The sequence below is a fragment of the Myotis davidii genome, unplaced genomic scaffold (genome assembly GCF_000327345.1).
Source record: "Myotis davidii unplaced genomic scaffold, ASM32734v1 scaffold1461, whole genome shotgun sequence".
NCBI lineage: Eukaryota > Metazoa > Chordata > Mammalia > Chiroptera > Vespertilionidae > Myotis > Myotis davidii.
The window spans coordinates 103,746-117,197 of record NW_006291725.1 but is presented as its reverse complement, the minus strand read 5'-3'; the positions used below and the strand labels follow the sequence as shown (position 1 = coordinate 117,197).

General features: G+C 38.2%; 1 protein-coding gene across 1 annotated transcript in view; it reads left to right on the top strand.

The window, feature by feature from the left end:
- Positions 1-10,746, top strand: part of ZNF624 (zinc finger protein 624) — a 24,955-nt gene extending 14,209 nt beyond the window's left edge. The window contains 5 exon segments of the mRNA XM_006765162.2: positions 2,783-2,909; positions 3,788-3,883; positions 8,893-9,395; positions 9,397-10,320; positions 10,322-10,746. Of these exon segments, the coding sequence (XP_006765225.2) occupies positions 2,783-2,909; positions 3,788-3,883; positions 8,893-9,395; positions 9,397-10,320; positions 10,322-10,423 (1,752 nt within the window). The 3' untranslated portion in view covers positions 10,424-10,746.
- The last annotated feature ends 2,706 nt before the right edge of the window (positions 10,747-13,452 follow it).

The window sequence follows — 13,452 nt, the reverse complement described above, 5'->3', positions numbered from 1 at the left end:
CTGCTCGCCCGGATCTGGAGGTCAGAGTCTGCGACTCCCTCCCGATTGTAAACAATCGCGCCCTCCGCGCTGCCACCCCCGCTCCGCGCGCACTCGGTACCTGAGAATTTCACTTCAGCACTGCCGCTCCTCTGAGTGTGGATATAATATTCTCTTTACTCCTAGTTGTAGAATTTCCACTCAGCAAGCCCTCCTGTGGCTCTGGATGTTCCTTTCCCTTCAGCACTGCCGCTCCTCTGAGTGTGGATATAATATTCTCTTTACTCCTAGTTGTAGAATTTCCACTCAGCCAGCCCTCCTGTGGCTCTGGATGTTTTCCTTTCCCTGGTTCAAGCTTAATTTGAATTGGTTGTTCAAGGCGGCAATCTCTGCCGTTAACCTATGCCGCCATCTTCGGTTCCCTCCGATTCTTTCTTCTTAATTATCAGTTTCCAATCATCTCTCAAAAATGATCAATGAGTATTTTTATAATTTTATTATGAAATTATGAATTTAAACATATATTTTTGAAATCCACTACAGTTATTATCCTTATTAATACTCAGATTGTCCCAACATTAGCCAATGGGAGCCTCTTCAAATTGCCTCCTGTCCTAGACATGATCCTAGAAACCTTTGATAGCTTCCTTGCTTTTTAGTATGACAGAAAGTTCCAGGCCCTGATTCCTTTTAGTGGGAAGCAATATTACAAACCACAGTCTGGCTTGCATAATGCTATCTTATTGGTTATTGTTTCTAGGCCTTTTCAGTGGTCAAAGCTAGGAAATACGTTTTTTTCCTTAAAAATAAAATCTCATAAATTTAGACTATATTTCCAATTCAGTTTTGGATCTATAGAGTTTTTATATAATTTCATCAATATTACATTTACATATTACTTTTCCCATGCCAAATGTATTAGTCCTCAATGACATCAGTATACTAATTTGCTTTCTCTAACACTATACAAATAACAGTTATAAAATAGCATTTCTGGCCGTAACCGGTTTGGCTCAGTGGATAGAGCGTCGGCCTGCAGACTGAGGGGTCCCAGGTTCGATTCCGGTCAAGGGCATGTTCCTTGGTTGCGGGCACATTCCCAGTGGGGAGTGTGAAGGAGGCAGCTGATCGATGTTCCTCTCTCATCAATGTTTCTAACTCTCTATCCCTCTCCTTTCCTCTCTGTAAAAAAATCAATAAAATATATATTTTTAAAAATCAATAAAATATATTTTTAAAAAATAGCATTTCTGTCACTACCACCATCAACATGATTACTTACCGAAGCATGTTTTTTGTTATTTGTAGTTCTTTTTCTCCTTTGGAGTGTACCTCAGAAGGGAAATCCAGAAAAATTACTGTGTTTTAAAGCCACTCAAAATAGTGTCTTTCTGATGAATGTGTATTCTAACAACTAGTTTCATTTTACTTTTAATTTTTACGGATTGCTTTTGTTGTTGGAAACATCTAAAAATAATATATCTATTTTTCAAAAAAACCACTGTGGCAAATGTTTAAATAGTACATCCATATTGCTTGGATTTTAAGACTATTTGGACAATGTGATAGGGAGAATTACAAATATATTTGGGGATCATATGCTGATGGAATTAGCAAGATATAACTTTAATTTTTTCTGCTGTGATTTTATCATGTGGCATAGAAAATCACCTGGAAAATTTCTTGTCTTATACAATAGTAGTTTTTTCAAGTGGTTTAGATGTCACAGTAGAAATGTACCATATTCCCACACTATTATAAATTTTGTTTACTTTTAGAGCAAATAGGTTTATAGATTATTTTTCATTTAAGTATTTCTTTTATAATACTACTAGAGGCCCAGTGCATGGATTTGTGCACTGGTGGGGTCCCTCAGCCTGGCCTGCGGGGGTTGGGCCGAAACTGGCAGTCTGACATCCCCCAAGGGGTCCTAAAGTACGGGAGGGTGCTCTGCAAAGTTGCTGTCACTTGGCAGCTCCTGTGTTGAGCATCTGCCCCCTGGTGATCAGTGCACATCATAGTTACTGGCTGGTCGGCCGGTCGCTTAGGCTTTTATTTATACATATACATATACATATACATATACACGTATGTATGTATATGTATATATATGTGTGTATATGCATATATATGTGCATATATATATGCATATGTATATGCATATATATATACTCAGATGTTTCCAGTGGGTAAGATTAAAATTTTTTATGGTTGGTTCTTCTATTTTTTACATAGTTGCATATATATTTCATATCCTGACCAAAGAAGTTCCACAAAATTCTGTGACTTTTTTTATTTTTCAAAGAGAGATCTTATAATCTTTTTCTGTCATCTGAATGACAAAACGTATATTTTGATAAGCCATATTTTATAGATTGAAACTGAAAAAGAGTTGATATTATACATAAGCCAGGCTTTTTAAGAAGAAAGGATACTTTGGGTGGAAACTAGTAGCTGTTATCAAATATCTTAAAGACTTTCTAGGGAAGGAGGAAAGCATGCTGTGTGAATCCAGATAATATAGTAGGACCAATTTTTTTTGAAGTTATAGAAATCCAGATTGAATTAGTCTGAAAAAAAATCCTGCTAGTAGATAAAACTAAAAATAGAATGGGTTTCCTCTTGTGACTTTAAGTTCTTGTCATTGGGGAGATTCATACATCCTTTGAAGGTTGAACTGATTAACTTCCATAATCATTTGGTGATTCTGATTTCTGAAATTTTTCCTCACTTCTATATGAATTATTCTGCCTAACAGGTCTTATTGTATAGTCCCTGGGTGATCACAATGTATTTTCTTTAGGAATCAGTGACATTTAAAGATGTGGCAATAGACTTCACATTGGAAGAATGGAGGTTGATGGACCCTACACAGAGGGGCCTGCACAGGGATGTGATGCTAGAGAATTATAGGAATCTTGTCTCCCTGGGTAAGTATATGCATCTGCCCATTTGACCAGGTTTGCTGAATTTTGGCATTAAAATCTCATAATCTTAGGAGCATATTGTTGGAGTTAGCTATTCCTCACTCTTAACTAAATGGCCTACCCATTGCAGAGTAAGAAATACATATTTCATTGGAATCTTGGAGATTGTTGACAATTCCTGATTTAGAACTAAAATTTTTTCTAGTCACTCTTACAAGTATGTGTTTGTTCCTTTTCTTTCTAAACAGATTATTCTCATGATCTGTTATCCCAACAAACTTGGGGTCATAGTGTTGAACTTTGAAATACCTTTGTAATTCTCTGACACCCATTATATAGTACAGTGATGGCGAGCCTATGACACGCCTGTCAGAGGTGACACGCGAACTCATTTTTTTGGTTGATTTTTCTTTGTTAAATGGCATTGAAATATATAAAATAAATATCAAAAATATAAATCTTTGTTTTACTATGGTTGCAAATATCAAAACATTTCTATATGTGACACGGCACCAGAGTTAAGTTAGGGGTTTTCAAAATGCTGACACGCCAAGCTCAAAAGGTTCGCCATCACTGATAGAGTAGAATGTTCTACTGGTGGGAATGACCCACATCAGTCCTTTTCATATGCCAAGCACTAGCCACCTGAGCACTTGAAATGTGACTAGTCCAATCGAAGAACTAAATTTTAAATTTTATGTAATTTTAACTAATTCAAATTTAAATAGCTACATGAAACTATTGGCAATTGTTATTGGACAGCACATCTCTGGAACTTTCTACAATAGCCACTCTGCACAGGAGATTAAGAGCTGAGACTGAATTTGGCTATAGTTCTTCTCATAGGCACAATCAAATCCTATTCCTTTTTTTCTGAACAGGGCTTACAGTTTCCAAACCCGATATGATATCTCGTTTGGAGGATAAAAAAGGACCATGGGTGGTAATGAGAGAAATTTCAAGAGCCCCCTATCCAGGTGAGTTCATAAGAACCAGGAATATGAGATTTATTCCATGGATGAGTCAGAATATCTGAAATATTTTGGAGAGTATCTTTTCTCAAAGCTATTTCAGAGGAAAAGATTCTTTCTCTTCCTCTGTTCCTATACCTTTCTCCCTCTCTTTCTCCCCCCTCCCTCCATTTCCTTCTCTTTTTCCCCTCTTCCCTCTCTTAGTCCTCTACTTTTGGTTCCTGTCCCATCCTACTTTGTTTTCTTGGATTAATGATTTTTTTATTAAATATTTATTGTTGAAAGTATTACATATGTCCCCTTCCCCTCCCCGCCCCATTGACCCTTCTAGCCCACCCTCTGCCCCAGGCTTTCACCACCCTATTGTCTGGGTCTATGGGTTATGCATATATGCATACAAGTTCTTTGGTTGATCTTTTCCCACCCAGCCACCCACCGCTACCTTCCCTCTGAGATACCACAGTCTGTTCCATGCTTCTGTGTCTCTGGATCTATTTTGTTCATTAGATGCCACATATGAGTGAGATCATGTGATACTTGTCTTTCTCTGACTGACTTATTTCACTTAGCATAATGCTCTCCAGGTCCCTCCATGCTTTCTCAAAGGGTAAGAGATCCTTCTTTTTTATTGCTGCATAGTATTCTATAGTGTAAATGTACCACATCTTTTTTTATCCACTCATCTGCTAATGGGCAGTTGCACTGTTTCCAGATCTTAGCTATTGTAAATTGTGCTGCTATGAACATAGGGATGCATATATTCTTGGATTCATGATTTTTAATTACTGTTCTTTTATTCAGTCTTCATTCAAACATACATAAAATATTCCTTTCAGTTCTATTGTCTCCAATTAAATTTATATTTTTTCTTTGTTTAATCATTATCTGATATGGTTTTCATTTATTAATTTTTCTGAAAATGCTTTCTTGAGAATCAACACTGATTTATTTTAAGCTAAACATACTTGGTCATTATTTGACTTTCTTCATCTATAAGCCTGTTGAAACTTGGTTCTTAATTGAGACTACAAACAAGCTTGGATATTGTGGACAATCTCTCAGATTTGGATTTTCAACTAATTAAGAATACAAACAAAAAATCAGTTGGGAGTCAAAATAAAGTATTTATATAATCAGTGTTTATTAAACATTTGTATACTGTGAACTGGGTTAGTGTTTCGTGAAAAGATGGTGTATGCAAATCAGCCCCCAAATTCCAAAGAACAAAGCAGACAAGTCTAGCTTGTCAGTTTAAAGAATTTTAATAGAGAGCTTACAGAAACACAGTCCTAGGTGGGTGCAGGACAACATGGATTCTTGCTCCATTTACCCCCAGACCACCTATTCTAGTACTTCCAAAGAAATGGACCTAGTACTTCAAAAGGAATGCAAGGTGATATAGGAGAACAAAAGGACCAGATAATGGGGGCTCTGGCCCCAGGGCAAGATAACATTGAGGGTACCTTTCCTAGGAGGAAGGAATAATGGTAATTCACAATTAACCTGGAGTCTCTGTACACATTCATAGTGTTCCCAAGGGGAAAGAGAATGGGGTTAAGGGTTCAGAAGGATTAATTTTTTTATTTATTTATTTTTTTTTAAATATATTTTATTGATTTTTTACAGAGAGGAAGGGAGGGAGAGAGATAGAGAGCTAGAAACATCGATTAGAGAGAGACATCGATCAGCTGCCTCCTGCACATCTCCCACTGGGGATGTGCCCGCAACCCAGGTACATGCCCTTGACTGGAATCGAACCTGGGACCTTTCAGTCCGCAGGCCGACGCTCTATCCACTGAGCCAAACTGGTTTCGGCAAGAAGGATTAATTTTTAAATGGAGTCAGCTATATATGCACAGTTAGGTACTAGTCTACCGCAGTAAGATGGACCAGGTCCCTGCCCTCATGAAGATTACTTTTTGAGAAATAGATAATAAACATGTAAATGAACAAAAACAAGCTAAATTGTGATAGTAATAACATTTAGCTGTGAGATAAACTGGGGGGTATGAAAGAGTAACTAGGATGGGGAATGAGGCTGCCACCTTATAGTGTGGTCAAGGAAGGCTTCTGAGGAGGAGACATTTAAGCAGAAACTTGAAGGACCAGAAGAAGCCAGACAGGGGAAGAGGAAAAGAGGAACATTCCAGGCAAATAATCTGACAGCGAAAATAATGTAATGTGTTCTAGAAACCAAAGGAAGCTGCTGTGATGAAGCATAAATGAGCAGGAGACTGGTGTAGAATAAGATTAGAGACACAGGAGACTGGCTATTCAAGGGTTTGTAGATGATGGTAAGGAGTATGGATTTTAATCAAAGTGAGTGTGAAGGCATTGAAAGATTTTAATCAAGGATAACCCTGTTTATGGAAATTGAATTTAAGGGCATAAAGTAATCAGTTAAGAGATTGTTAAAAATATTCTAGGCAAGAGATCATAGTAAATTTGATAAAGGATGATAGTAGTGGAGATGATAAATAAGTGGGTTCTATTTCATTTGAGCATTTTATTATGATGCCATCCATACTTGCATATGTATTACTTATGTTATTTTGTATATTAAACTAGAGGCCCGGTGCACAAAAATTTGTGCACTCAGGGGGGTCCCTCAGCCCGACCTGTGCCCTCTCACAGTCTGGGACCCCTCGGGGGATGACCACCTGCTGGCTTAGACCCGCTCCCCGGGGGATTGGGCCTTACCTGGCAGTCAGACATCCCTCTGGCAGCCTGAGAGCCCTCAGGGGATGTCCACTTCCCAACGGGGAGCAGACCTAAGCTGCAGTCGGACATCTTAGCGCTGCTGAGGAGGCAGGAGAGGCTCCCACCACCACCGCTGTACTGGCAGCCATCAGCCTGACTTGTGGCTGAGCAGAGCTCCTCCATGTGGGAGCTCACTGACCACCAGAGGGCAGCTCCTGCATTGAGCGTCTGCCCCCTGGTGGTCAGTGTGTGTCATAGTGGCCAGTCATTCCCAGTCATTCTGCTGTTAGGGTCAATTACCCTTTTATTATATAGGATAGAGGCCTGGTGCATGGGCGGGGGCCAGCTGGTTTGCCCTGAAAGGTGTCCCGGATCAGGGTGAGGGTCTCACTGGGGTGCCTGGTCAGCCTGGGTGAGGGGCTGATGGCTCTCTGCAGGCTGGACACAACCCCCAGCTACCCAAGCTCCCAGTGGAGGCTGGCTGGAAGCAGATATCTGGGATTTATTTATCTTCTATAATTGAAACTATGTTGCCTTGAGTGGAGGCCACAGCCAGCCAGGACAGGCAGAAAGCTTGGCTTCCTCCATCACCGGGGCAACCAAGCCTCCTGCTTGCTCCAGCTCTGTGGCTGCTGGCTGCCATCTTGGTTGGTTTAATTTGCATATCGTCGCTCATTGGCTGGGGGGCATGGCTGGGGGCATAGCAGAGGTGCAGTCAATTTGCATGTTTCTCTTTTATTAGATTAGCTCAGTGATGGTGAACCTATGACAAACTAATTTTTTTGGTTGATTTTTCTTTGTTAAATGGCATTTAAATATATAAGATAAATATAAAAAATATAAGTCTTTGTTTTACTATGGTTGCACATATCAAAAAATTTCTATATGTGACACGGCACCAAAGTTAGGGTTTTTCAAAATGCTGACACGCTGAGCTCAATAGGTTCGCCATCACTGGATTAGATAGTATATTTTTTTTAAAAGATTGAATGAAAAGTAGACATTGGAGATACCTCATGGGAGCTAAAGCTACTAAAGTGTCTAAAAAGGTAAAAGGGGATGAAAATCTAGAATGGAAAAGGAGGGAATCTAGAATGGAATAGACAGAGAGGCCACCTCCCCTGTTGTATCAGTAGGAAAGATGGAGAAGACATAGGTAAACTGGTAGTGGGAAGATGGAGGCATTTTATTTTAATAGCACCTATATTCTCAATAAAAAATAAAGCAAGACCATCAATTTATTGTGACAATAAAGAGTTGAGAGAGATGGAAAGTTAAATATTTTATGGTACATAGAATTCACCGGGAAAGCCATGTTGACCTGAAGTTTTTATTGTGCAAAGCCTTTAATTACAGCTTCTATTCCTTTTGTAATTTTAGAACTATTTCCTATTTCTTTTTGTTTCAACAAATTAGGTTTATTGATCTATCTAATCTAACATTTAAATTTTATGGCACACTGCCCTCTGCTGATTTTTTAAAAGTCTATGTGGATCTGAAGTGATCTCTCTTTTTATGTCTGAGATTAATTTTTTGTCTCCTATCTTTTAATCAGTCTTGCAAGGGTTTATCAATCTTATTTGGCTTTTAAAGAATAATTTTTATCATTTCTATTGCGTGTTTAATTTGTTTCATTATGTCTCTTATTTCATTATTTTTACCTTCTTAGGGTTTAATTTACTGACTTTTTCTTATATCATTGATTTTCAGCCATTTTTAATATATTTAAGGTTACCAAGACGGTATCACACCTTTTTTTATATAGCACCTTCATAATTATTGAGTTCAAAGTATTTGATCATTTCTACTGTTATGTCTTTGGCCCTCAGGTTATTGAGCAATACTTTTATTTTGAACTATATGGGATTTTCTAGTAAGCGTCTTACCTTAAATACAATTGTGTCTCTCTCCGGTTGGTGTTTCTCTCTCTCTCTCCCTCACCTCCCTCCCTTCAACTCTCTAGAAATCAATGGAAAGAATATCCTTGGGTGAGGATTTTTAAAAAGAGAAATTGAAGTTGACTCTAAAGGAAATGAAAGAGAAATGTTTGAGAGACTTATTCTCAAATATTCTAGGACCATTACCATGAATGACTTTTTTGAATAGAGGAAAACTCCTTGAATTTACTAATTTGGCTCATTGCTCAACCAGCCTCCCTTAACTTTAGCTCCTTCTTCCTAGAAAACAAGGCCAATTTACAAGCAGTTAAAAACAACATACTTAGTGTCAGCCCAAGTTTTCCTCTTATTCAGTTCAGTGAGAACTCCCTAACATAGAAAATGGACTCCTTTGATTTTCCTTTTTCCCCTCCCCAGAGTTGGAGACCAAACCAGCAACCAAATATGCTATACTAACAGAGGATATCTTTGAAGATTTGTCACAGGAGACCAGAGTAGAGAAACTTGCAGAGAATGGTCTATGGCACTCCAGAATGGGAGGATTATGGAAATGGAATGACAGGATATTGAGACTGCAAAATAGTCAGGAGAGTCAGAGCCAAATAGTTACACAGAAGAAAATTCACACTGGCCAAAGAGGCATTAAATTTGGGTCTATATTTTGTCCAGAGCCAGGAGAGTTCCACAGCAAATGCCAAAATCATGAGGAAAATTTCACAGAGAATTTAGATTTGAATACAGATACCCATTTGGGGAAGAAAAATTGCAAGGATACGGAAGGCAACAATGCTATAAAGCCTGCTTCAGAACTTACTTTAAGGGTAAAAAATGATAACAAAGAAAAACCCTATAAATGCAGTACATGTGAAAAGGCCTTTTGTTATAGGTCATTACTCATTCAACATCAAAGAACTCACACTAACGGGAGAAAAACCTTATAAATGTAATGAATGTGGGAAAGCATTCATTAATTATTCATGCCTTACAGTACACCACAGAATGCATACAGGAGAGAAACCTTATAAATGTAGTGAATGTGGAAAGGCTTTCATGCGTTCCTCGTCTCTAACTATACATCAACGAATTCATACTGAAGAGAAACCTTATCTATGTAATGAATGTGGGGAATCGTTCAGAATAAAATCACACTTAACTGTACATCAGAGAATTCATACAGGAGAGAAACCATATAAATGTACTGACTGTGAAAGGGCATTCACCAAAATGGTAAATCTTAAGGAGCATCAGAAAATTCATACTGGAGTGAAGCCCTATACATGCTGTGACTGTGGAAAATCCTTCAGGACTAAGTCATATCTTATTATACATCAGAGGACCCATACTGGAGAAAAACCATATAAATGTAATGAATGTGAGAAAGCTTTTACTAGTACATCACAGCTTACTGTGCACCAAAGAAGGCATACTGGAGAAAAACCCTATAAATGTAATGAATGTGGGAAGGTTTTCACAAGTAACTCAGGATTTAATACCCATCAGAGAACACATACTGGAGAGAAACCTTTTAAGTGTAATGACTGTGGGAAAGCATTTAGCCAGATGATCCATGTCACAGAACATCAGAAAATCCATAGTGGAGAGAAACCCTATAAATGTGATGTGTGTGGAAAAGCCTTCAGGAGGTGTTCATACCTTACAGTGCATTGGCGAACACATACTGGAGAAAAGCCCTATACATGTAAAGAATGTGGAAAAGGTTGTATCACTCTCTCACAGCTAACTCTACATCAGCGAATTCATACTGGGGAGAAGCCCTATAAATGTGAAGAATGTGGAAAAGCCTTCAGAACAAACTCAGACTTTACTGTACACCTAAGGATGCATACTGGAGAGAAACCCTATAAATGTAATGAATGTGGAAAAACCTTTAGGAGTAGCTCCAGCCTTACTGTACATCAAAGAGTACATCAGAGAAAAACTCAGTTAATATAAAGAATAATAAGTCATCCAGTTGTCTATAAGAAAAATCATAATCTGTATATATAATGAAAGTGGGAAGATATTCAGGAATCAATTTACCAGAAGTTACACAGAAAAAAATAGTCTGTAAACATATGAATGAGGAAAAACATTTAATCATATTAAATCTTATAAAGAAATTCACAATGGAGTGCAATAATGGACAAATGAAAGCCTTTATCCAGGTTTGATACTTTATTCATGTAACAAGTTATCTTTAATGAATTGCCTATATACTTTTGCCTTTTTTTCTATTGGTTTGTTTAATAAATCTGGAAGTGCTCTTTTATATATTTTAGATATTCATCTTTTGTCATCTGTGTTGCAGGTGTTTTTCTTAATCTAGCATTTGTCTTTATATTTTTATATAGTAGAAGTCACCATATTTTTATTTTTATAGTAAGATATATTTTTTTCATTTTTCCTTTTTTTCTTGATATACTATTTTAGTTAAAGGGTCTCCTTAATTCTTAGGTTATACATAGTCTCCTAAATTTGTTTCTAAGATTCTGATAATTTTATTTTTTACATTGAAATCTTTAACCCTTCTGGACTGGAGGGCTATTGATAGAAGATCAACTCCAAATGGCCATTAACCTATGAAAATATTATGAACCTAAATAGTACTCAGGGAAATGCAAAATTACAACATTCTCTGAGATATTACTTTCACTATATGGAGTTGGCAAAATTAAAAGATCTTTTGTGAGTGGGGTTTGGGAAACCATGTACTCTTACCAAAAGGTTAAAAATAAAAAGCTTTGACCCAGAAGTCTGTCCCACAGAAATAATAGCATTAATGCATAAGAATACACATAAAGACAAAATGAATGGCTACTAATAGAATGGTTGGATGAATTGTGATATATCCTGATGTGTGAAATAGCATAGCATAAGAGTAATTTTTTAAAATGAGTTATATCTATAGTAATTGATTCCAAGGCATTTGCATAATTTTTGGTAAGTAACTGCTTTCTTACAGATATGTATATGCGTAATATTTCATTTTTGTTAAATAATTACACCCATTTCTGTATTTCCTGTGTGTTCATCCATGTGATTAGATAAACATGGAAACAGGTATGGAAGACCCTACACCAGACAGTTAACATTGGTTAACTTGAAGGGAGGTGGAGAAGTAGGTTATGAGTAAGGAAAAAGACTGGGGAAAAAGAGAAATGAAAGTGCAACATGTATGGTACAAAATTCTATGTAAAATTATGTATTTGTATGAACTTTTGAGATCCATGAATGAAGGGATGGTCTCCAAAACTTGATGGCTGTTTCAGAGTTGGTGGAGTATCAGGTGTTTTTTGTTTAACTTTTCTGCATTTTTCTATATTTTTTTGTTTTTCTTTCCAATGAGCATGTAATATTTATATAAACAGGAAAAACCTATTTTCCTTGTGAAGCTAATTCATCAGACACCTGATATATGCTAGGAATCACCCTGGATGCTGGATTTACATTGGTGTGGGGAGGTCTGGTCATGGATCTAAGAATGTGGGAATTGGTTTTGATGCTGCCTAGATTCCAAAGTTACACAGCACTTCACTCCCCCAACCCTCTGTGTTTCATTTGGAGGAGGTAATAGAAATTTTATATAGATGGAAAATACATTCAAGAATATCTAGACTTGTGTCTATGCTGTAGAGAAGAAGACTACAAGCCTCAGAAAGAAGTTCCACTTTTAACATGGTGCCAAAATAAGGTCATAATAGTAATAAGTTCTATGTATAGCCTCAAAGAACATTGGAGTATAGAGAGAGGAAATAGACCAGGACTCCCAAGTCCACATTGAAGGCTAGGAATACTAAGAGAGTCCTGGGAAACCAGAAGCTGTGGACCTGATACCAGAAGGCTCTAACACAGCGGTTCTCAACCTGTGGGTCGTGACCCCTTTAGGGGTCGAACGACCCTTTCACAGGGGTTGCCTAAGACCATTGGAAAACAGATATATAATTACATATTGTTTTGTGATTAATCACTATGCTTTCATTGTGTTCAATTTGTAAGAATGAAATTGGGGGTCACCACAACATGAGAAACTGTATTAAAGGGTCGTGGCATTAGGAAGGTTGAGAACCACTGCTCTAACAGATCATGGGCCTGATACCCAGAGAGAACAAGGCATGATGAGCTATGCTTCAGTGAAGACTGAAGGAAAGGAAGTCAGATGTCCCTCTTACAATGTGTACAATGGACAAGTACATCTATACTAATAATCTACACTAATAAAAGGGTAATATGCTAATTAGACCGGGTCAACCAGACATCTTCTGGTCATCTGGTCCTCCTTCTGGACAAAGCCACAGTGGCAGGGGCAGTTAGGGGCAATCAGGCCGGCAGGAGAAAGCGGTTGAGCGATCAGGCCAGCAGGGGAGGGCAGTTAGGGGCGATCAGGCCAGCAAGCAGAGACGGGCGATCAAGCAGGCATGCAGAGTGGTTAGGGGTGACAAGGCAGGCAGGCAGGTGAGTGGTTAGGAGCCAGTGGTCCCAGATTGCAAGAGGGATGTCTGACTGTTGGTTTAGGCCCGATCCCGTAGTCGGACATCCCCCAAGGGGGCCAGGATTGGAGAGGGTGCAGGCCGGGCTGAGGGACCTCCCCCCCACCCGCTCACACACCCCAGGATTGGAGAGGGTGCAGGCCGGGCTGAGGGACCTCCCCCCCCCATGCATGAATTTCATGTACTGGGCCTCTAGTATTTAATATTGGGAGGGGGATAGTGGATAAATTATATGAGCTATCTCCCATTATAAATAATTTGACATTGCAGTTAAAATGACCATTTCCAGTTAAGTTTTAATAGTGAAATCTATTAACTATTACCAAGAGACTTACTTTCTTTGGATATAACATGCCGCTCTCTGATAGGAAAGTCTAAGGATTAGATCTTTAAATACTACCCTTAAAACCTCTGCTGTCATTATAAAATAGTCATGGAATATATAGTACAGACAGGAAATATGATCTATATTAAATTGTAATAACTATGG